This window comes from Athene noctua, chromosome 19, assembly GCF_965140245.1.
Source record: "Athene noctua chromosome 19, bAthNoc1.hap1.1, whole genome shotgun sequence".
In the NCBI taxonomy this organism is placed as follows: domain Eukaryota; kingdom Metazoa; phylum Chordata; class Aves; order Strigiformes; family Strigidae; genus Athene; species Athene noctua.
The window spans coordinates 3,519,211-3,544,161 of record NC_134055.1 but is presented as its reverse complement, the minus strand read 5'-3'; the positions used below and the strand labels follow the sequence as shown (position 1 = coordinate 3,544,161).

The 24,951-nt window shown below is 39.3% G+C and overlaps 1 protein-coding gene across 2 annotated transcripts in view; it reads left to right on the top strand.

The window, feature by feature from the left end:
- The first annotated feature begins 552 nt into the window (after positions 1–552).
- The window catches only part of MED13 (mediator complex subunit 13), a 59,707-nt gene continuing 35,308 nt past the window's right edge, over positions 553–24,951 (top strand). The window contains exons 1-3 of one of the 2 annotated variants that reach the window (XM_074922568.1): positions 553–2,119; positions 4,067–4,301; positions 14,058–14,226. In XM_074922568.1, coding sequence (XP_074778669.1) covers positions 2,054–2,119; positions 4,067–4,301; positions 14,058–14,226 — 470 coding nt within the window. In that variant the 5' untranslated portion in view covers positions 553–2,053. The remainder of the gene's footprint in view (positions 2,120–4,066; positions 4,302–14,057; positions 14,227–24,951) is intronic. The other variant, XM_074922569.1, reaches the window with a different exon arrangement.

Below are 24,951 nucleotides of genomic sequence, written 5' to 3'. Positions count from 1 at the left end.
CTCGCTGAGGGGCAGCTGGCTGACCAGGATGCCGCGGCCGGGCAGCCGCCGACAGAGGCACCGCTGAGGGGAAGCGAGGAGGAGACCCGCCGGCGGGGGCTTCGGGGCACCGACTCCGCCAGCAGCGGCGGCGGCGGCCGCGTCCCTCTGTCTCGGCGCACGGCGGCGGCGGGGCCGAGAATTGTGGGGCTCCGACCCCTTCCCCCGCGGCCCTTCCGGCTGAGGAGAGCCCGGGGCTCAGCCGCCGCCTCCCCGCCCTCCCGAGGAGACCTCGGGGAGGGGGCCCTCCGCCCACTGCCCCCGCGGGGACGCCGCAGCGGGGCGACGCGGAGCATTCCCGTGGCAACCGTCGGTTCACCGGCCCTCCGGGAAACGAGACGCCTCACCTGAGGAGAGTGGGGGGCCCCCGCCTCGCCAGGGGGGTTTCGGTGCTCGCTCCCCTCACAGAAGAGACCGCTCCGTTTGAAGACTATAATTTTATATTTTTCTTCTCCTCCCTCCCCCCCCCTCCGTCCTCCCCCTCTCGTTGTTGTTTTTTTTTTTTTTTTTCCCCTTTATTTTTTTAAGAAACCAGCCTCGAAGCTGGGCTGGTCCCTCCCCGCCTCGCTTCCCCCCCCGCCCCCTTCTCGAGGGGGTCTTGCGGGGTTTGGCGCGGTGGAGGGGGCCCTCCCTGCCCCGGATCCCCCCCCTTCCTCCGGCTCTCGGCGGTAACTTGGCGGGGTCCGGGCTCCCCTGAAGAGACCCGCCCAGCCGTGTGGACTTTGTGGGGCTCCCTCGGCCCCGGAGGACAGCTGGGGGGGGGGGGGGCGGCGAGCCTCCCTGAAGACACTCTGCGATTTACCCCTTCCTCCTCCCCCGAAAAGACTGGGGATCGGCCTCTGGGAGACTCCTCCATCCTTCCCCGAAGAGACTTCGAGGGTCACCCACAATTTCCTCCTTCCACCCTTCTCCCCCTCCCTCCTTTCCCCACGGAAGGATTTTTACCCAACGGAGGATATTTTGGCTTTGCCCTCTCTGCGAGGAGTATTTCGCTTTGGGGAGGGGGGTTTCCACAGGGGAATTTAATCCCCCGCTGGGCTGCTGAGGAGACTTTTGCGGCCTTTCTCTCTCAAGGAATACCTTCCCCCCTCCCCTGCCCCCGCAGATGTTTTTTTGGGGTACACCCCAGGAAATTTTTCTTGTCCTGCCTTTACGAATTCTTCAGACTCGCCTTGCTTCTGGCCCCTGAAGTTTGGTTTTATGATTTTAAATTTTAATTTATTTGGAATATTTTTGGAGCAGGGGAGAAGAATCTGACACCCCCCCCACCCTGTTGCCCTCGGACTCCGAAGAGACGAGCCTGGATTTTTCTCTCTCTCACAGCCAATCCTTCCCAGTCATTCCACAATTTGCCCCTTTCTCATCTGATGACTAAAGAAACAGGAGGAAGAGGAGGGAGGTTTCTGGATTAATTGCCCCCACTGGATTATTTATTTTTTTCCTACTTCTCTTGCTTGGCATCTGAGAAGAGGGGAAGGAGGGATGTCAACTGATTTTTACCCCTAGCCCCCCTGGATTAATTACCCCATTTTTATTCTCTTGTTGGATCAATTACCCCTTCACCTTACCTCCTCTCCCTCCCCTCCTTATGCGAATGAGAAGACAAGAGGAACAGGGAGGATTTTGATCTTAATCTCCCGTCGTTGGATTACTTACCACCTCCCTCTTTCTGTTCTCCCCTTCCACGGTGGCTTTACCCCCCCCCGTTTGATATCCAGAAGAAGAGAAAACGTTCCGAGTTTCTCTTAATTTTTAAAAAAATTTTTTTTTAATATATTTTTTTACCCCCCTCTCCGATACCACTCTCCTCCTGGGTTATTTATCCTGCCACTATTTCGCGTGCGTGTGTGTGTCTGTATGTAGATCCCTTATTTAATTGTATTATTATTTGTGCGTGTGCATAGTCCCCCCTCCCCCCTTTCCCTCTCGGTGTCTGTCTCTCTCTCTCTCTGTCTGTCTCTTTCTTTCTTGTCGGAGGCTGTGGGATAATGGCGTGTGGGTTGTGGCTGTGAGGATGAGTTCCTGCTTCGTGCCGAACGGGGCCAGCCTGGAGGATTGCCATTCCAACCTCTTCTGCCTGGTAAGTGTCGGCCACCGGCACACACACGCACGACAGACATAGAGTGAAAGAGAGAGGAGGTTTGGGGGAGGGGAGGAAGGGGTAGTGGAAGCAAAGCAGCCATTTTTAGCATAGCTTCTGTTGGATGAGTCCTCAGAGTAGGCCCTGCCTGGAGCCAGCCAACTCTCCCATGCCCCTCTGGTTCCCCCTCCATCGCTGTCTGTCTCGCCTTGCCCCTCCCTCTGCTTTCTTCCTGGGTAGTATCCTCCCTGCAACTCGCCTTTTCCTTCGCTTTCCTTGCCTGCAACTTTTCCTCCTTTCTCCGTATCTTCCTATCTCTGCTTCTGAACGTGATTATTTCTCGCAGGAGGTAAGGAGATCTGCTGCTCCTTCTTCTTTCAGCCCCACATCTCGGGGAACTTTCTTCTCTCCCCGCTAGTGACATCCCAGGCAAATCGGAGCCAAAACCTCCCTCCTTCCTTGCTTTTAAAGTGATCTCTTTTGCTGCTTGTTTTTATTCAGGAGGTCAGCTTTTGGTGATGCACTCTCTGTGAAGCGCTGGTATCTTATTTGTGCACCATTTTGTATTTTTTTTTTTTTTTAACCCGAGTATGAAATCGTTCAAATTGTTGATTTTGGTAGCTCCCAAAGTAAATTTGATGTAACTGGACTGTGATGCAATTTTTGGTGGCTCTGCTGAGCTGTTTCATCTGCTTTTTAATGCAAATTAGCTAATCTTAGCTGACTGACTGCTATTTATTATTCTAGAGATTGTTTTAAGTAAAAACCTGTGCCAAGCTGTGGTACTAATATTTTTTGGATGGAGGGCAGTCTGGACAGCCTGAACATGTCTGCAGCCTGCATCAGGCCTGCAGCTCCATTTTAGTAGTGCGTTTTAAAACCTCAAAGTCTTTCCAAAGTATCAACTGTTGCAGACTACCTTTCGTCTAAATTGCTTCTCCTCCAGAAGGTAGGAAGGCTGCCATGTTAGGTTTAAATGTTGCAGTAATCTTGTGTGTGTGTGTTGTCATTTTGGGAAATAAAAACAAAAAAGGTGACTACTTAGCAAATGCCAGCCTACCTTGTTGTGCCTTCTCAGAGAGAACCCGGGGCAGTGCCTCCCCTGTGAGCCTTAAGGTGACTGTCCTCATGTGAAAAAACTTAGTGCTAAAACTTGGTATGGTGTTGCATTGTAGATAACTCAGGAATTGTCTTATTTCCCATTAGATGTAGCAGGAACTCTTTTACAGTATGAAGTCAAATGAATTTTTGCCTAGAAGGGGATTTAGTGGATCATAACCAATGTGGACGCAAGTCAGATGTGTAATTTAATGATAGAAACAGGATTTAAGCTGTTAAAATGTGGTGTGAGAAATGAAAAGTGTGATAGCTCTGGGTAAAATAAGCATACTTGAGAGGTTTCCTGTTTCAGATAGCGAATATTTTACAATGGAGAAACTTGTGAAATTTTCCAAAGTAGTGTATTACTGGAAGAATGTACGCTCGAGTTAGATTTACTGTATTACCTATTTCCTTAGAGTAATCTTGGATTGAAAAGGTAGTGTATGCATAAGTAAGCAAAAAGAAAGACGTTCTTTGCTGAGGCAAGTGTTTAGTAGATTGGACAGTTGCAGTCTGCAAATAATTACATTATTCACTCGTCTTTCACTTTATTTTAAATCAAACCTGACTTCTCCCTCTGTAATCTTAAAGCTGCAGCGAAAATGAGCTTTTGCTTTACTGCAGTCACTAAAGGAGGTTTTAAAATAGCGTGCCTGATTGTTTCCAGTTTATCTTCCAAGGTACACAAAACTTACAAGTATGGTTTCTGCTAAATTTCGTTGGATTAATCCTTCCTCTCTTCCTTCCACCCGCCTCTTGCTGTGCCATCACCTTGTTACAGCAGGATGTTTCTGTTGGGGATGTACCTACCCCAGTGTCTAACAGTTGTTCTTTTCTTTCCCTCAGGCTGATCTAACTGGAATTAAATGGAAGCGCTATGTATGGCAGGGTCCAACATCTGCCCCAATTCTCTTTCCGGTCACGGAAGAGGACCCTATTTTGAGCAGTTTCAGTCGCTGTCTGAAGGCGGATGTACTCAGTGTTTGGCGCCGAGACCAGAGACCTGGACGCAGGGAGCTATGGATATTTTGGTGGGGTGATGACCCTAACTTTGCTGACCTTATTCATCATGATCTCTCAGGTAGGAGGAAATGAATACCTTCACTTGGTCAATAAAAGGATGCTGTTACTCAGCACTGTCTTCTGCCAGCCCTCAGAAAATCTGTACTAGATGGTCTGGTGTCAATAGATAAGATAAATTTGTTGCTACAATCTACACCAAATTATTACGGCGGCGCAGTGATCACACAGCTGCTGTCTGTGTTTAGGTGTCATGGACTGCTGCATTTTCAAGAAACAAGTTTTTGCTCCCCACTCGTTTCTTTTGAAAAAAACCAAGCCTATGAATTTTGGCAGCTTCTTCACAAGAAAGCTGTGCCCAAAGCTGTGCCTGTGATTCAGAAGTGATGTCTTAAACATGTTTTGATAAGATCCCTTTTGTTGGGCAATTAGAATTTTAAAATTCAAATAGTAAACCCCATTTTATTATGTAATAAGGATTGTAGAGGTCTCGGCAACTCTTGAACCATATGGAGTTGTTTTGATTGGAAGTCAAATTATTGCTGAGAAGCCCTCAAAAGAAGTCATCTGGAACTAGCTTGCTGTTTTTGTTTAAGAATCTCTAAACCCTGTATTCTTACGATTTCTCTCTCTGCCTTTCCCAGTGCTCTGAACCTGCACCTGCTTTCAAGCCTAGGCTTTTGAAAGACTGAGGATATTTATATTTCTCCTTAATGTTGTACTTATAATTTGGCACCTTGTTTTGCAGATGTTTACTTGTTGATCTCAATTCCCAAAGTAGGTGGCTTTCCAGTTGCTTCTCAGTAAGGTGACAACGTTAGGTTTTTAAACTATCTCTGTCAGTCTAGTGGTGGGGAAAAAAATAGTCACATCACTCCAATTTCCTTTCAAATTATACACAGTATTCAGATTACTGAAGTGTAAAATGAGACCATGGCTTGGTGACCTGGTAACCAGAAATTGTTAATGCTGTCTGTGTTTGTGGATAAGCTGAAGAACAAATGGGAGTTTGAAGTGCCGCTGAGGAAGTTGACTTGAAAGAATTTAATAATGTGTGGAATTTTCATACAAAAATAATATCTGAAAAACAATTGACACATCAAAATGATGTTTATTTCTTTGAATAATTGACTTCAAAGATTGGGATGTTGCTTGTATTCCTGTCTGTCCTGGAACTAGAAACTTTGCATCTTAAATGGCACTTACATTGTAGGTTGCTCGATATTTTGGTGCATTTAAGGCTTCCTTATTTTGCCCTATGAATAACCTCAGCCTCAGTCTTGACCTGCAGGGAACATCCTTTGTATGACTGAATGTAACTTAGACTAAAAGCTGGTTTTGGCCTGGGCCTGAACTGAGCGAAGACCAACACTTGTGTGAAAGCATCTGTCTGTGTGAGTTTTACGTGCTGTGGGCTGGTGGAATTAAATTGAGACAAATGGGTTACATTATTTTTTGAATGGAAGATCAAATAAAAGTTAAGCCATTTGGAGAATCATTTCTGCGCTGCCTGGTCACCAAAATCATTTGAGCAACTTTCTTTGCATTCTCCGTTGAATATATCTACTAGTGATTTAGTATAGGGGCACCTTTTGCAAATAGTGGTGTTTTGTAGCTGATCGGCGTGTATTTATGCTTTTATGGAATTACGCTTTTGCGCAGGTAGATAAGCACGTATCATCCTAGGTACTCATGAACTCTTAACCTCTCTTAGGGTCTAAGGGAAAGATAGTAGAGGATTAGAGTCTCCCAGCCATGTCTTTGCAATTGTTTTGGGTATTTTCTTTGTTCAGGTCACCTGTGGATGTCTGTGCTTCAGTAGAGCTGTTCCATATGTCTTGCTGTGAGATGTTTTTCTGCAGAAATGCTTATCAGTCACGAGTCTGTTACCTGTGTCTGTGTGTAGATGTATCTGACATCTTGGTTTTTGCAGGCATGTTTTTGTCTTCTTTTAATTAAAAAGGAGACATTATGATCTCTTAAGAGTGTGTTAGTCTGCTTGGCTCTTCTGACCAGAAGTTGATAAAGATACTAATCAGCTAGATTGTGGAGGAGATGGCTGAGGAGTGCCTGCACCTGCACTTTTTCCTGTTACACAAAATCTTAATGTGAACCTCATACAAGAAAGAATTATGGCTGAACCCAAACAATGTTATCTGACCTTTGTCGTAGACCTAATGGATTTTTTTCATTGGTGGACAATTTCTCCTAGTAATTCACATTGCCCTGGTCTCCCAATGATTGCTTGTTACATTTTCAATGGGAAAGATAAATTACCGCCTAGCAGAGGCTTGTTACCTGCAAAATTGATTTGGAAATTGTTTGCTGCTGAAGGTTAAGGTGCTGCCTCATTTAGAACTTTTCTGCTTGGTAGGTGAAGAATTGCCTTAAAGGAGGGGGTGCGGGAGGCAGAGAGGGGCAGAGCGCTGTCCGTTGCTGCTAGCCTGTCCCTTACTGCCTGTGGGGAGGTGGGCCTTGAAAGAGCCGTAGGTAAAAATATGCCAGAGCAATGTTAATAACTTGTGATTTCGGCTTCCTTTGATATGAAACTATGGCTCTTAAGGAGAGGTCAGTATTTTGACAGTTTTTGGCTTTTTTTTGGTGATTTGTAGTTTCAGTGAACAATGGACATCCAGTGTCTGGAACACATCTTGGTTATCAACCCTCAGGGATTTGAAATATGGCAGCAATCAAGAATCCTTTTGTCCCCTTCCCAAGATCACTTCAAAAGGGAACGTACAGTTTTGTGGGTGTAGATCTATGCATATCAGATTAAAAAAATAAATCATCTCTCTCTTCAGCCTCTACATTCTAGTTGATCTTTGCCCTGGAGATATGTTTGAATGCCCGCTACTGGCTGTGTCTGAATCCCTGTATCAGGCCTTGGATAACTGTCTTGTTGATGGTCAGGGATTGTTGTTGCCTGGAGGCATGTCAAAAGGAGACTTGTTCAGAGATGCTGATTGATCAGTAATATTGACTTCACTCAAGCTTCTTTTTTTTCCTTCCCTAGGAAGCTACTTAATGTATGTAATACCAAAAAACCCCTTAAGTCTATTTCTACCCCAACATAGCTAGAGGCAGACAGAAGTTAGTGAAATGTTATTTTATCCTCTGACAACCTCAAAGGTTCTGTTTTTGTTGTGACGGTGAAACTTCATTATAGTAATTCCTGCAGTTCAAACCTTGAAGGAGGACATCTCTTCAGATCTTGGAAGGCAGTGGTCTCTTACTGGTCTGATTAGCAGTTACTTTACCAGATAGGTTTGTTATTGTTTTAAGGTGGTTGCCTTTACACTTGGATATCTTTTTTTTTTTTTTTTTTTTTTTAAATTGGCAGTAGATGGTTTCAAACCTGAGAACAGTTGGGTATGAATTATGTACAAGACATAGTCCCAAGGAAATGGTTACAATTTGATTAATGCTTGGATAGCGGAATGCTTCTATATGCTTTTGACCTTCAAATTGTATCTTTTCAGTATTGAGCTATGAGATGCATCTTTTTCATTCTGGTGTCTAATATTAATTTACCTTAAAAATTAAAGAATTTTCCTTGTACCTGTCATATATCAAGTTAATCAGTTTTTGTTTAACAGTCTTTCTCATGCTTCTGTGAGGGATAAATGTATAAAAATAATGCTAGTCTGAGCTCCTTGCTGGGCTTGTAGGGGAGCTTGAAAGAATAAGGAGAAAGGTCTGTATACTGATGCTTGTGTGTCGATCTACTATGGTAAAGGCAGCAAAGGCTTCTGTGTGTGGTGTTCTCGATACATGTGCATTATAGATCAAATCTTTGTCTCCAAACAAATCTGTGAATTGGTTGGTTTGTGCTGATGTCAGCACTGAGTGTCTCGTTACTTTTTATACAATGGAAACCAGAATATGAGCCAGTTATCACACCAAGGGTTCTGCAAAAAAGCCTGCCAGTTGCAAGTAGTTGGCAAAGTGAGCTTTGAAAATAGTTCAGCTTGTGGCTTGCATTTTTTTTTTAAATAACATTTGCTTCCTAAGACCATTTAGCTCCTACAAAAAAAAAAAAAAAAAAGGGATGCTTTCTTAAAAATTTTGCACCTAATGTCAGTACAGTGAGCTTAAGTAACTTGTCTGTGGTGGGTCCATGTGTTCCTGTGTATGTAATAAGGCGATGTTATGAATGTGCCTTGCTGCGTGGTGCGTTGATGCTTTAGCATTTCTTCAGTCCTCCATGTTAGAGATGCGGCCACTTCAGCAAAACTGCTGATAAGCATTATGCAAAAAATACTGAAGCAGTCTTTGTAAAACTTCTGTGACTTGGTGTGAGTACCAGCCCGAGAGTGGTGTTTATCTTTTTTCCTTTTTTCTTTTCTCCTGACCAAAATGCATCTGTGGAGTACTTTGTCATAGTAAATGAGGATTTTTGCATCCTATTATGTTGGTTATATGTACAATGTCACAATGCATAATATACCTGTATAAATAAAAACAGTGACTCCATGGGCACTGAGGGTAAGATTTAACAATATAAGTAAAATATATCTGCATATGGAATTACCGAAAGTTGGTGTGGAGGAGGAGATTGGAACGTTAAGCTAGAGTTTCTCAGCTTTTCCTGTGGCCGTGCAGACCAGACCAGCCAAACTCATATCCAACAGATAGTGAGGGAAAGCTGTTATCTTTTTATCCTTATAAACAGGCATAGCTACACACTTACAGAAAGGTCATACCTTTACATTTTTACTTTTTCTAAAAATATTCTGATGGTAGATGACTAACACTACAAAAACTAACTTGTACTGGTGTGGAATAGTTGGAGTATGATATTTTGGCCGGTAGCTCATGTTTTGGCTTCCTTCTCAGTTGAAGAAATTTTCCAACTGGCTTGGATATCTAGATTCTTATATCTAGACTCTTATCAGTGAATGTAGATACCGTACTAAAACCAACTTCTGTTGTCTTGTTTTCTGATGCTGGTACTTTTGAATCGTATTCAGTCCCTTTCTTCAAGCAAAATCTGTTGCTTCTTACTTGTTTCATAAGGCATATAGGCCCTCAAAATTATTTTCAGTAGGTTAACTGGGCAATTCTCGCTTTGAGCAATTTTATTTAAAGTACTTGAATTTTAAAATCTGTTTTCTAAATAGAAAACTTTACTTGAAGTGTTTCTGTCATATTATTACAATATTGTATACAGCCGCAATTTCACACTGCTTTGCTTATTATACTTCCCTTGTAATCTGAAGCTTATATAGGAAGTTTGGTTGTATAAATCAGTTTTGCATCAGTCTATTTCTGTAACTGGCATGCTGTCAAATGATGACAGAAAGGAAGCCTGTGAAGGTAAGTAATACTTCTAAAAGATGCATCTCAGTCATGATGTTAAGGAATGGATTTTTCCTCTTGTGTAACTGAAGTAATTGGGGGGTGGTGGGCGGAGGAATTGTAGTCCAAAGTGGAGGCTTGACTATGATTTGTTTCTTTGCATAGTTTATTTTAGAGGTTCATTGAACATTAAGAAGATATTTTTAATGGTATGGTAAACATAATCAGCCTTTTCAAGAATCGATGTTTACTGGTGTTTTGCTGCCCTGGCTAGCTATATGCAAAAAGGAAGAAGGGGAGAGAATCCATGTTCTTAAAAATGTAATTTTTAATACTGTATCTATTGGAATATAGATTAAGAAATTCAAAATTGGTTTTCTTGCAAAAAACATGCATTAAGCAAAGACCTGTTTATTTGTTAGCAATCATTGAATAATCTGACTAAAGATCTATGGGTCACAAATGTGGTTTAAAACATCAGACTTGAATTAAATGAAAAGGTTTGAAGATACTGCTTTATCAGAATTCACTAAAAATTGTAAGGCTTTTGTATTCTGAGCATGCTTCCAAAGTCCTGCCTCACAGCGTGCTTGTCCAAGAGCACCAGAAGGGCATAACCAGTAAAAACGAACTTTGCTGTTTCAGGTGAACTGCATGAAGAATGTAAAATAGAACATAAAAGTACTGAAAGCAAATCGCCTCCTACAACTGTTTCTTCAAAATTGGATGATGGTAGTATCAAGGAGATGCTGACTGAGAAAGTTTGTTATTTGTGTAGGGTAAAAATTGCCTTTTCCTGGCCTTTGTTACCATTTACTCCTTACTTCCTGATAACTTCTAGCTTCTTTTAAGGAAAACTCTCTGCCTAATACATGGTGTAAAGAGAGAGGGAACTAAAGTCACTGTAGCAGGATGATACATGTAAAGCTTGTTTAATGGATTGACATGAGAGTATGTCGCAGGGGAGTTAAGTGGTTTGGACAGCTAAAGAGAACTAATCAAAAATAAAATATTTGTAACCTTCAGGTTGCCAGAGCACTTTTGTGGATAACACTCATCTGAAGTGAATTTGTGGCTTAACACCTTCTTAAAATGAGTCAGCAACTTATTTTGGTTTGTTATCACTATCAGATTGAACATTTGAAGTTATTGTGTTTAAGAAAGATTAGAAGACAAAAGTACCTCTCCCTTTCTCTCTCTTTTACAAAATGGTTTACTTTGTACAGTTTCTATTAAGTAGGAGGATTTTTCTCATGTTGAGAAACAACAATTTGAATGAAGAAGAAAAATAGTTGGGAGATGTGAGCAGATGTCATATTTCTCTCCTTCCATCCGCCACTCTATAAAAAAAAAAAAGGGGGGGGGGGGGAGGGGGGATGACTAAATAGGCTTCAAAAAGACATAGAACACTCTACTGATATTTTTTTGCATGAATTTGAATAATGTTCTGAAATGAGGGTATCTTTAACTGTCATCTTATTTAACCTTCCCTTTCTATAGCAAGATGCACTTCAGTTTGAACAGGTGGTCTTATTTTGGGTACCAGACGTTCTTCTTGGTCAGTAGGCATGCTTGCAGCATGCTGTCTTTTTAAGTATTAGTTTTAATTGTTATTTCTATCTAATGCCTTACACTTTCTTCACATAATATCTTCATTGAAGAGCTCTCCGTTTCAGCAACTAAACTAAGACAGCCAGGAGAGCTCTTGGGAATTACAATCCTGTGGCAAGTTCTTGCATGTAAACTTTTGTTCATAACCTGGTTGTCAGCATAACAATTAATGTTAAATGAAATACCTAGTGCTTTGGAGTGTCTTCAGAAAATTGAAATGTCTCCTTTGTGTCCACAGTATGACCATCCAAATACAAGCTTTGAATTACGCCTCAGTATCTTTGCAATTTCAGCATCTTTCTTCTTATTGATATACTAATATGTCAAAACAAAATTAGGCATAAAGGCTGGAAATAGCTCTTTCTATTTCCTCTTATAATGGGTAATTGATGCAGGGGATGTTCTTAGAACGATTTTTTTTTAAAAATTACGAGAGCCATATAGAAACCAGCTATTTAACCTTTGAAATGGTGTGGAGTTTATTGTGCAGTTAAAGTCCAATATCATTAAGCTTTGTAGTTAATGTTTGCTCTATTGAGCTGCTTGTTTGCCACCAGTTGAGCAGCATGTGCTGAACAGCCAAGCTGCCTGTGGGATAGGGCTGCTCCTTTGTGTATGTCTACAAATCTCTGAGCTGGGGAAAAATGTGTCCTCTTGGCACAAACATTTTATACCCTTTGACTTTGGACCTTTGTTGCTTTTTTGTTACAAACTTCTTGTTGTTTCTTTAGTGAGCTACTATATTATCTTTTAGCTTTATGGTTTTTAAAAACAAGTTTTGGCTGAACTTCAGAACTGGAATAGGGTGATGAGGTAGGAAATACATCGTGAGGCCTTTTATTTAGGAAATGCGGTTCCTCGTTGTTTTTCCTTGTCTTTACCAGAAAATTATTTCATGTAATGATTCATCTGTAATGGTGTACACCTCTTCATTTTTAAATTATGGGGCAGGGCTGTTTACTCCTCTGTCCCTCAGAGAAGGATCCTGGGAGTAATTTTCTTTAACTCACAATACTGATCTTGAGTGGAAATATACTTTCATTGGGGTGGAATCTGGCACTATATGAATATGACCACCACCACCTGGTTGCGATAGTATCTTGAAATTCCTTTCTCTGTCATCTTTGTCTTACAGATTGTTGATTACAATGGGTTTTTTTGTTTGTTTTCTTAAGAGTTTTACTTAAGTGTCTGGTTTTCTACATGCTCTCTAATTTAAGGATATTGAGACTTTAGTTAATACTGTTACAACCTTTTAAGCTTGTAAGTGGCTTCCAGATAAAGGTGAAGGGGCTTATTTCAAAGGGGGATTTAAAATGCAAGGACTTGACTGTACTGCTGAGGTTTTCTGACCATCGAGCAAACCAGTGGAAAGCTATTTGAACCAGAATCCTCTGTGAGGGAGAGGGGAGCAGACAGGTCGCTATTGTAAGACCTGTTGTATGGAACTAAACCTGCATGCAAGCCTCGCTTCTTGGAGAGGTGCAAAAGAAGGTGTGAGATGTGAGCAACCTGCTCTAACTTTGAAATCGGAGTGGGGGTTGGAGCAGATGACCTCCACAGGTCCCTTTCAACCTAAATTATTCCATGACTATCCAGAGACTGAAGTAAAAATATGTCTCCTTATCTATGTCAGACAGTCTTCTAGTCTCTGCTGCTACCTGGAGTATAAATGCAATGGCACTGTAACTATGCTAGGTTAGTCCAAGGAGACCAGTAGCAGATCCTTAGGGATACGTGTAAAACACGATATACAAGGAATTGTAGACATAAAGATGAGTCCTGACTGCCAGTAATTTAAGGACAAGATCTTGAGGTTTTTTTATATTATCTTGCATATTAGTGTTGCTGGGAATGAGGTGATACCACATACATACTGAGAGATACTACAGGAACTCTCAAATGTCCCTCATTTTACTTGTGTAATGTAATTGTAATGCCATTGTAATTCTTTGGACCAGTGCATATACTTCTAGGGCCTGTAAACTATGTTTAAAAACCGATTATGAGCCAGAGTGGGGAGAAGATTACAGCTTCTTGTAATTAATCTTGCTTTCTGATTTGGCAAATCAACTTGGCTTGTGAAAGTTGGATTCCATGACTCTGTTTGATTTGTGGGACCCGTAAGATTTCAGTGTTTCATTCAGAATCCTATCAGTATGAGCTGGGCTTTGTCTTTCTGCATGCTGTTTTTCTCTTCTGGTCTACGCATAGATCAGAAAGCAGGACTTGCCTGCTTAAATAACTTTCTTCTTTATTTTGAATTAAAAAGAAGAATAGCAGTTGTGAGAGTCTTCTGGGGCCAATCAGGTTGCTTTTACCAGTTCTCTGAATTTGAGTGGTTTGGGTTTTGGTTTGTATTTTTTTTTTTTTTTTTTTTTTTCCCCCCCTCCTTTAGCAAATTGTTGAACATTGAGTCAGCTGATCCTCGTGCCCAGCTTTCCTCAGTCAGTGGTAGCTAAAGACACTAGGATATATTAAAAGTTTTTGGCTTTGGGCAATTTATTTTTAAGTGTAATTGTAAGCTAACTCTTCAGGATAAGTAGTTCAGACTGCCCAAAACATGAGCTACCTCGCAGACAGATCAGTACACAGTGATCTTGCAGGCTGAAATATGTAATGTACTGGTGCTAGTTGTTTCCTTTTGTGTACAAATAGCTGTTGAATCTTTTTTTTTTTTTTCTTGTGGGAGACAAGATATTTTTATAGCTGATCACTTTTAGCAGTTATACTATTATAAAGTGAGGAGTTATTATCTGAATGTTACAGGCTGCTCTTTTTTTTTGCTTGCATGTTATGCTGTGAATTTCTTAAAAGCTTGTGGAAGAGAAAAGGATATTGTGACATGCGCATGAAATAATAGGCTGGAATTCAATGCTAATTTATTTTTTTTCCCTTTGCCTTCTAGAAGAGGAAGATGGTGTTTGGGAGAATGGACTTTCTTATGAATGTCGCACTCTACTTTTCAAAGCCGTTCACAACCTGTTGGAGAGGTGTTTAATGAATCGGAATTTTGTACGCATCGGGAAATGGTTTGTGAAGCCTTACGAGAAAGATGAAAAACCTATAAACAAAAGGTAGGATGTTTTATTTTGCTTTATTAAAGAAGTTATAGGGTTTATTTAAGCTTTGTGTTAGCAGAAGCATTTAATTAAGAGCATTCTGTTTATAGTTTGTTTGGGAACCTGGATCTCTGATCTTTCTTGGTTTTCTGCCTTTTTGGAGTTCTTCATTATGATGAAAGGAAGTAATACTAAAGGTAGTAGGCAGTCTCTTCTGTACTGGTATGAATATACAGACCATGGATAATAGGGATGCTGGAAAAAAAGCTAGAGTCTTCTAGAGAGGAAGAAAAGGATAACTGTGCAAAGAGACACCTGCTTTCTGGGCTTGCCAGTATACTGGCTGGGACTAATTCTGATAATACTAAGACTTAGTCTTTGAGCAAGCAGGGTCTAGAGAGATGTTTACAGGCACCGCATGAGGTTTGGATAAAATGCATCTTATGGGAGATGTTGAGGAGAGAGTTTGAAATGTCAGCTCCTGGTCGGAAAGAAGGTTGTCTGGGAACACTGGTGTGAAAAGAATAAATGTGGCCTCTACATTGAGGGGGAGGATGACAAGAGGAGAATTTCTGAACTAAATTGGAAGGACTACTTCTCATGGTTCTAACATGGTTTGACACGGTCTATGTTGCCTAGCAATAAATAATGAAATGAATAAAAACTAGGTTAGCTGGAACAAGTTTAATCGCTGTTCTCAAATCAGCTTTTAAAATCCAAAGTAATTTAAAGCTTAGACGATGTTTGTTTGTGTGTGTGTGTTTTTGGTGTTTGTATGTGTTAAATCTTGCATGCAGGAAATTTTGAGATCAGTGGCTTTGCTTTTTGGGTGTGGAGTTGGCCATTGTTGGCATCTTCTGCAATGCATTTAAACTTGAAAGAAAATTAGAGCTGTTCTGGAGCAAAAGAAGCAGAAGCACATGTTTGTGTGTGTTTCTATTAGTAGTTGCAAACTGCTGCTTTTAATTTATGTATAAACTTGTCCTTTAGTTCTAGGCATCTTTCTCCACCCTGGTCAGGGCAAATTTTTCCTCTCTGGGGTGTCCTTGTCCATCCATTTCTTCTGTGTGTTGTTGCTGTAAATCGACAGTAAAGAGTTTTAACTATTTAAGCCAATACTGTCTTGGCACAGTCTGGACTTTCCTCATTTGAGGAACTGGTTTTCCAAATTGCCATTTGAAACTAGCATTAGTTATGGCATGGCATCTCTTACAGTAATTCTATAAAGCGCTCTGCGGCAGCTGGAAAAGCTGATGAAAGCTTTTAAAATAAAATAGTGGTGTTTGTTTAATTTGGAGGCTCTGATTCTTTTTATAAGAAGGTCAGAGGGTCAGCATGCCTGATGAAAATAACTGAAGGAATTGTGTGCTTACCCACACAACGATTTCATCATAAATAGTCCAGAACTACTGGAAAAATATGCAGAAAGATTAGACTGATCTCTGTAAGACAGTTTCACTGTAAAGAAATCTCAGTGTTTCCTACCAGATAGCTCAACACCACATGATATTCTGAGTAGTGGCTTTTATGAAATGAAGTGAGGGGAATGGTTAACAGATGTGCAGACTCGTGGCATATTTATTTCATCCCTTCTAGGAATATCTAGAATTGGGATAATCTATACTCTCTGGAAGGTTAGGCTGTTCAGAGGTATCAGTTCAGGCCTCTGTTGTTCCCAGCGACTCCTGTGGGAGAAACCAAAATGACTGAAATAGGTGCTTCGTGATGCCACCTCTGTACCTAGAAAGTGTGTCACTCTGTGATTGAGGGGGAAACGTCAAGTGGAATGGTTTGAGTGGATTTGGTCTCTTGTATAAACTGGAGTACTCTTATAGTCAAAAGGGATATTTCTCCCTTATCAAATGTTAAGGGTGACACTGCAGCAAACTCCATGCAAAAGGACTTGCGGCCCCATGAGAAAATGGCCTGAATGTTACACCTGGGGTGCTAATATGTTTCTTCCAGACAACTGGTCTAAAACTAACAAAACCTAAACTGTAATACAACTTCCGTGTATTTCTCTTTCCTTAAGTTTCATTTAATCAGCAGGACCTATACTAGTTTTGTCTTGTTTTGTAGATGTGGCTGACTTAATTAAAAACTAAAACAAATCACCAACAGCCCCTCCCCAAAGCTGTTTTTCTGTTTGTGATTATGGATGCGCATATCTTAATCAGAACAGTTTTGAAGCTGTATTTTTGTCTTTTGGGCATTTTCACCATCTTTCAAGTAAAAGGAATAGTAATATTCATAATGCTGATCTCAAAAGGATGTTATACTAGTTTCTTGATGTAGGAAGAATAGAGTCTTTTTCAGAAGACTTTCTTCCTCTGCTAGAATATATATATCTAAAATATATATATCTATCTATATATCTCTTCCCAAGAGGTAGTGCTTCTCCTATGTAGAAGTGGCCACAGATGAATGTGCCAGGTATTGCATCTGTCATGGGGAATAAAGCTTTTCTGTTCAGGAAGGTTTTAATTGCTTCTCTATATTGCTTGTGTTGATTAAATGTATACCTCATTCTTAAGGAAGAAAAAAGTTACCCGTGGTGGTGTTTGGTCTATTTTTATTCACCCTTCTCTTAGAAAGCATTGAATTTTGGGAGAAGTACAGGAAGAAACTGTGTGCACCCCAAAATAGGAAGGCTTTGCCCCACAGTCTGGTATCCCTGCATGTTGGCCTCATTTCAGACCTTGTTACTGTTACCTGTAGTGCTAACTTCCATCCCATATTATGTATGCTTTGCTTTCTTTGGGACTGTTCTTTGCATTAACATTTAAAAATCCTGAGATAGAGTTCATGTGTCTGTATAATTTAAAGGCACTTACTGTGCTGGGGGTATGAAGTGTGCTACCAGTCTGCTTCAGATCATAGTTTATACTACTCTGCACTTTGGGGCTTGGCTGGCTGCTCTATAGACTTGTTCTTTGTGTGTTAGAACTACAGATTTCGATAAGGTTGGTTGTTCTTGCTGCCAATCTTTAGTTTCAAAGACTTTGATTAGAGACTGAGCAGTCAGTGCTCTTGGTGGTGGAGGTAACTTCTTAACGTGTGCTTTCTGGAGCTATGGTTGAGTGGTGTGCAGGACCTGGGTCCTGCTTTTTCCCTTTCTTCCTCTCTGAAGGATGTGCGAATGAGCTATTGCTTTCATTTGAAGCTGATCCCATCTGGATTTTTCTGAGTTCTCTTTGAAAGCATGTGGTTCCAGAATGTGAGATTTTCTGTTTTCTGGTCTCCCAACAATAGAAGTCAGTCGTGTTGCACTTTTTGAATGTATGTGGTAGTAAAACAGTCGTAAGGCTGTGATTTCTGATAGGTGTTTGGCTGTGATGACAGATCCTCAAGCAGCACGGCTTCCTGTTGCTCTGTTATTTTTTTTCTCCTTGTATAAAGTTATGTTAAGAAAAAGTCCATTTCATCATTGTGTTCCATACATTTTAATTTTAGAAGGACCATCCTTAATGTTCATAAACTCATGCCACAGTAGCATGTGAGTGGATGACCAAGAAACTGAGATTTAGATAGTTTTAAGTGCTCGCCATTTAATTATGTTTAATGATGTGACTCCTAAAACAAACTAACTTATTAAACTAACCTCATATTATTGTTTAATGTCTCTTGAAATTTTTGCTGTGGAAAAAGTAAAAACCTCAGATATTTGACAAGGCTGCAAGGTAATAACCATGACCTGCTCTTCCCTTCCTCCCCCTACTTCTCCCCAGTCTAAAACCAGCATTGGGAAAAGCGAGACAGTCATGTATTTGGTGAAATTCGATATGTTAGAACAAGTCACGATTACCATGCCTGAGGAAGCTGTCTGAGGTTTTCAAGTATGCTAGTTCCACTTCTGTTTATAGATAGGGCAGGAATGGAGTAACTAACTCCGTGAACTGTGCGTGGTGGGTTTTTTGTTGCTTGCTTTTAAGTAGGTGATTTCCAGTTTTCAGGAATGGGTGATGGGGGTCAGCAGGAGAACAATAGTAGAATAAAAGACTAAAGAGAAGGTTTTGCTAATGGTCTTAGTTGTAACCAAACAGGAAAAATAAAAAAAAAATCATTGCCTTGGTATTTGTCACTACCTTTTTCAATCACTTAAAGCAAGGTAGTTTACAGAAGCTCAATAATGTGGTTTAAATGACTGCATATTAAATTACAAAGTTTGACAAATAAGAATGTCTTTCTCTTTTCTCCTTTTCAACCTATTGTGTTTGTTATTGCCATGTTCAGAAATATGGTTGTGTACGTTTTATTCAAAAATCCACTCTATAAATGTTTGAAACGGAGATTGTGATCTACTGCATCCAATTGTCTGTCTACCTTTTCTGGTTAGACTGCTCAAATAACAGCCTTTGGATGAACTTCTCCTCTTGCCAACTGGATGCTAAAATAGTAGCATGTACCTGGAATAAATATGAGTAGGAAACTTTGTCAGATTAATGTTATTTTAGATACAATTCCTTAATGAAGAGTAAATCTGACAGTCCCAATGAAACAAAAATATGAAGCGCTTACGTGGAGGGTATCTCCAGAAGTTTTAGTAGTAAGTACAACTTGAACTTTAATACAATTAGAATAGCAGTAAGCAAATAACTGAGTAATCCTGATTATTTTTTTTTTTTTTTTTTTTTTTGTGGGAGGATCTAATAGACAACTGAAAATCTAGAATACTAAAAGCTACTATATTACTTGTATGGTTGCTTTTTTTTTTTTCCCCCTCTCCCCCTTGTAAATAGGAAATAATATAACCAATTGCAGTGGGTGGCAAACCAGAACTTGTGTCTGCTGAGTTCACTTAGAAGACAAAACACAAAAAACCACCAGAGAAAACCACCACACACCCAAGGCAAATTAAAAAAAAAAAACAAAACCAAAACACCCAAACCCAAAACACCAAAAAGCCAAAACCCTATTGGAAATTCGTAAGTGATAAGCTTATCATAGTTTACAAAATGAAACTTGCTGTACAGGTTTCGCAGGTAATGCTGTTTTAATGTTAGTCTGGGTACAGGTTTTCATAATGCCAGCCCACTGTTCATTTATTTTTTTCATGGAAATTCTGTTTTTGCTACCTGATCTAAATAGTAAGTGTAAGACTTCATAGGAAATGACTGCTGAAAAATATTCTTGTTGTAAATTTGGTTTTGTTATAAGCCTTTGTACATGCAGTTACCTTGATTTGAAGGTGTGTTTATCACAGTTCTGAATATGTATATATATATATTTTTTTTTTCTCTCTATCTCATCTTGCTGGGAGGAAGTGGCAAAGCTAGCCACAATGGATATGATCCCTGAGTTTGGTGCAAGTGTGGTGGCAAATCTGCAGTCCTGAATGGCTGTGGCTGCGGGGGGTGTGTGTGTGGGCATTTTTTTTTTTTTCAGTTTGGGGATGGAAATGGTCTTGGTGCCTACTTCAGAAATGTTTGCATCGAGAATGTAATGGCATGAATGAGATCAGCTGTTGTCTGTTTGGTCTTCACTGCCCTTAAGACAAAGGGAGTGCTTTTGGTCGGAGCCCACATTCCTGCCTTATCCCCCTGCTTGGTTTCCTTTTTCCCATTTCCCATGGGTTCTCTTTCCATAGGAACGGAGGAGTTTGCTGCTTGATCCCTCTAGAATGATGCTGTGAATTATTATTAAATAACAGAATGAGATTTCCGGGTGCTAAAGCTCAAAACCTCTTCATTTTTGAGAGAGTTAACTATGTAAGAACAACGTGTAGCCACAGGTTTTGCATTTATTTCTGTATATTTAATTTGAAACCTTAGTAGCTGAAACTACAGGGCTCTTCCTTGATACTGTTGGAATATTTTCTATTAAGTCTGCTCAACTCTTTTTTGCAGTGTAAATTTCCTCCCGATGTTAATCTTTAAATCAAACAATGTCAACATTTTCTTACAACAGCTCTAATGAGGGTATTCTGGCATCATGTACCGGCAGGAGAGCAGGTGATGTTTTTCCTTTTGCTGTAGACAGCTGGAATTGAGAGCTGCTGTAAGTAGGACAGTGCAGGATAAACAGCAGGAGCTGAGAGCATTGATCACATGATTGTCTCTTTGGAATATTGGGTTGCTACAGAGACTACAAGCAGACAAATTTAGCACTTTACATCACAAAGCAGTTTTCTCTTATTTAGCTTAAGTTACAGTGGTAGTTGGATCATCAGGAAAAATGAAAAAAAGATATGGCTCGTCAGTTTTAGCTTTCAGCAATAAATCTATGCTATTTTTGTTCACTGAACAATAAAATAATACAAAAACTATAGAGATAGTTGAGATTTTGTTAAATTAAAATTTTATAATGTGTTTCAATTTTGAACTTTTACAAACATCTTAAGCCAGATTTTTTCAATGTTTCAGAATGGGAAAGAGCAATACATTGGAAGCTGTTACACTGTCTTCGAAATAATGTCTAGGTATTCTCCATTTTCCAAATATGTTCTGGATTCTTATTCTTTATAGCACACATACATTTCATTGTGAGAGCTCAAGTTCAGACAATTAAGATTTGCATCCTCAATAATTAAAGGATGCTAAAATATAAGGTGGCAAGTTTATTAGTCTCATTTAAGTTCTGAAATACAGAAATATGAGCAAACTCTTTTTTGTAGTATTGCTTATAATTGCATCTGAAATAGTATATACTTTTTTGCGTGTATATATAAACTTCTAGTTGCATTCTGGCAAAAACCAGTTTTGCTTCTTTGTAATATGTCATGCTATAGTTTTAGTAGTGTACAAAACCAAAATAGTTCTTTGTTTCAAGCTTTTTTTTTTATTGGGATGAATCTAAGCTCATTAATAGTGAAGTTAATTTGAAAATGTGGAAGTCTTTAAGATGGATATGACTTATTCTGGAATACAGGTCACTTGCTACTTTTGTAGTTGTTTTAGTGCACGTAGCTTGGCTATGGAATAAATAAATATTTTTAACTCACAGGTCTAAAATCATCCTCAGCTATGTGAAAAATATTTTGGAGAACCTTTTGACAGTAGTCATTAATGATGTGCTTTGAACTGAAAGGTTTTTTTCTACTTTGCTATTAGCTATGTTTTTTGCTTTGTATTATCATCAAAATCATCTGCTATATTTACCTTCCCGACCATAGGGAGTTACTCGGAGATGCTTAGAAAAATGTAAGCTGTTCCATCTATTTGTCAGTAGTTAGAGAAGTATTTATATTTTGAGATCTTATTACTTCATGTTAAGATACAGAGTATGTAACTTGCTAGAAAATGTAGATGTATATTTTTTTAGATCTCTTTGCGCTTTCAAATTAAGGATATTAATGCCACTGTGTCTGCTTGGAAGTGCAGATCTCATGATGGGGCTGATACAAACTCTGATGTTATAGGGGAACTTGTAGCCAAGGGCAAGAAAGGCATGTTTGTGAATTGATTAATGATGATTTCAACTCTTATCATAAAAAGTAGTACTGCAGTGTAATGAGTATGTATGATAGCGTGTTCTTCCCAGAGAACTAGGAACTAATTTAGCTTATCCTCGATTTCCTTCAGCCCCTAGCAGTTGAAAAGCAAAACATACCCCCCCACCCCCAACTAACTAAAACTCAAAGCTGCTGAAGTATTTAATAATTGAAACAATTTGTGTACTTGCTTTGTGTTTGTTTTGTTTTTTCTTTCATTTCTTAAATTGAGAAATTCATATGCTTTTCCTGGCAATTATTTTTGGTGCTGTGTAATATAACAATCTGGTTTTAGTATTTTACTTATTTAATATTTTGTGTATTACAACAAATGCATACTTAATTTCCTATTCTAGTCTGAATTACGATTGTGGAGTTTTGTAATTCAGGATTATGGATGGTGAGTGGAAATTGAAGATGTTTAAAATGCGATCGCTGTTGAAGCAGCATTAGGTGTCGAGGTGGCTGCATAGAAAGCTGCTCTTCGTTAGTGGGTTGCAGTGTTATGGCTATACCTGGAAGATGTATATAGTCACAAAGAACTATTCTGAACGAGTGCTCACAAAGAAAATGTGGTAGATGGATTGTCTTGAGGGAGTCGCTTCTGCTTTCCTTCTGTTAGCTCAGAAAGCCTCAAGTGGGTTGGCAGCTTCACTCTTTCTTCTCCACGATGAAGAGCCCTAGAGGGTTGCCTGACAAAGAACAAAGCTTATCGTGTAACGTATCATAGAATAGAGGACGATGTAGTGCATGTTGAGCGTGTGGTCAGGTATGGAATTCCTTGAGACTTAATTCTTTGGCAGTTACGTTTTTTTTTTTTTTTCTATCATATACTGGTTGCTAGAATGTTGTCTCTCGACCTGGTTAAAGGAAAAGGGAAAAAAACCCCAAACAATGGCATGTGAAGGGTCTTAGGGCTTCATGATATGTGTGTTACCTTAAAACTTATTTCTGTTTAAATTTTTATTTCCAGAAGAACCTATTTAATTGTAAGATTGTGTTCTCCATCCCAAGAATTTTCTATAAAAGGCAACTGTCACCTTTTAAAAAGGAACTTCTTTGATACTTTAAATTTAAAGTGTCGTACCAAAATAGTCTGTAGTGAGAAATAGCTGTTTGGAGATGCTTCTATTTGGGCAGCTATGATGCATCAGTTGGGAACTCTCAGGTCTGTTGCTCCTGCTGCTATTTGTTGTCAGCCAGTCATGATATATTGATTCTTTGGTCAAAATGCCCTGAAGGATTCTTCTGGGTGCTGGCCAATACATACCAATTTTTGGCAACATTTTATAACAGTCTGAAACAATGTTGCATATTAATTACAGACTTAAAATTGTAGCTGATGTGTCTGTGCTCTTAAACAAGGTGTGTTCTACCTCATTGAAAGGGAAATGGTAGAATCCTAATTGTGACGGGCATTAGTTCTGGGACAGTAATTTTACTTTGCAACATTCATTTTCCTTATCTAGGAAACAGCAGTAGGAAGTATCTAGTTTATAAAGATATGGTAAATATTTTGGTAGGGTTAGCAGTGCTTTTACTTTGTAAGCCACTCATGGTTCAACTCAGAAGTAATTTACAAAGTCAGTCTAGGAAAATATGAGAATGTAATTATAAAAAAAAAAAAAAAAAACCAAAAAAACAACCAAACAAAAACCATTCTTTCTCAGTTGAAACGTTTGGATGCTTTTTTGAATTTGCTATTAAATGCATTATAGTTGTTGTTTTTTTTTTTTTAGTCGGAGACTTCCTTGCTGCCTGTGATGTTGCAGTCTCCTTGCCTTTCAGCCGTAGTGTGGTGCTGATTTGAAGTATGCAATCTAGTGAAGTGTGGATTAGTGAGGTTCTAATGCAGCTAATGTTTGTGAAGCACTTTGAAGATATAAAACTCTACCTAAGTACTTATGTGGAGGAAAAAACAGACCTAATTGCCTTTTTATCAAGAAAGTATTTTCAAATCTGCTAATGGAGATGTAGAAACCTCATGTATATGTAAATTTTAGTGTGCTTCCCCTCCTACCCCTCGGTTTCTCTTACAAAGGTAGAAGTAGAAATTATATTGAAATTGTCTACATCAGTTTGTTTCTTTTCACATAGAATCAATCCTTTGTCTCTGAAATGAAAACATCTTTGTTTTGCATGATTAGAGTGAAGAGGGAACATGGGGGGGAAAAAACCCCGTTTTTTATACAAATGTATTTTAATGGAGCATAGGTGAGGACTGAAGGTTGCTTAAAGTAGCATTACTTCCAAGAGTGTGTCTTCCTTTTAATTCTATTTTATTATTATTTTTAAAGTTGCTTTCAGTATTGGAACTCATTCTGACTGAATCCTGATGTGTTCAGATGAAAATTCATAAGGAATGCTCATTCTCATGACACTTCATAACATCTGTATTCAGATAGCAGTTGAAAACTGGATTATTGATATTTAAGTTCTGTGATTAGGCCTCTAATAAAATTAAGTAAATTAAAATTATTAGAAATATTAATGGAGTAACTTCATATTCAGGGTCAGGAAAAAAAAGAGATTTTTGGGAGAACTTGGATTTTGTTTTCAGAATTTTAACAGAAATATTAGAAATACTGCAAAAAATATCCAAGATTGGGTATTGTTACATGTGCATATACAAAACATAAGAGAAAAAAAAAAAAGGATAAAAGAAGGATCTCAATACTAGCTTTAAAACAAGCTATTATTTTTTTGCTATATTTGCACCTTAAGGACTTCACTGATTCTTTCTGCATGCAGGTCAAAAGTTCTGAGCATTGAGATACAGATATACTTAAAATATTTCAGTCATGAGATGCTCTGCACAAATAATCTAGTGATCTGAGCTACTTAAAAAAAAATGTCTGCAAATAAAAGCATAGAATGAACTCTGTGTTCATAGGCAGGAAACCTCCAGCTTTCTTTCTGGTATTGTGTCCTTGAGTGAATTTTAAAGGTAATTTGCCTGTTTACCCCAGAAGTGATAGGTAAATTTTTTGCTTGATTAGGATTTTTGACTGTGAGGTGAGTTACTGAGAATAGGAGAGAAGGACTTAAAGAAATGGTGGAGAGAGACACTTTTTTTCTTTTTAATAGGAGGAATCTTCACAAAACTTACCACAACCTAAGTGGAGGTTGAGGTGTCATTGTGTTCTAGCAGTCAATCTCTGGAAATTTATGGAATTGGAGAATGTGCAAATGTACTAATTTTTAAAAAAAACCCCGTTTGCTGAGTTTCTTGCTGACTCTATAAAACAGTGTATGTAAGGGCATCCAGTAACTCAGAGCTGTTTCTTTGTTTTCCTTCCTCCTTTTCTTCA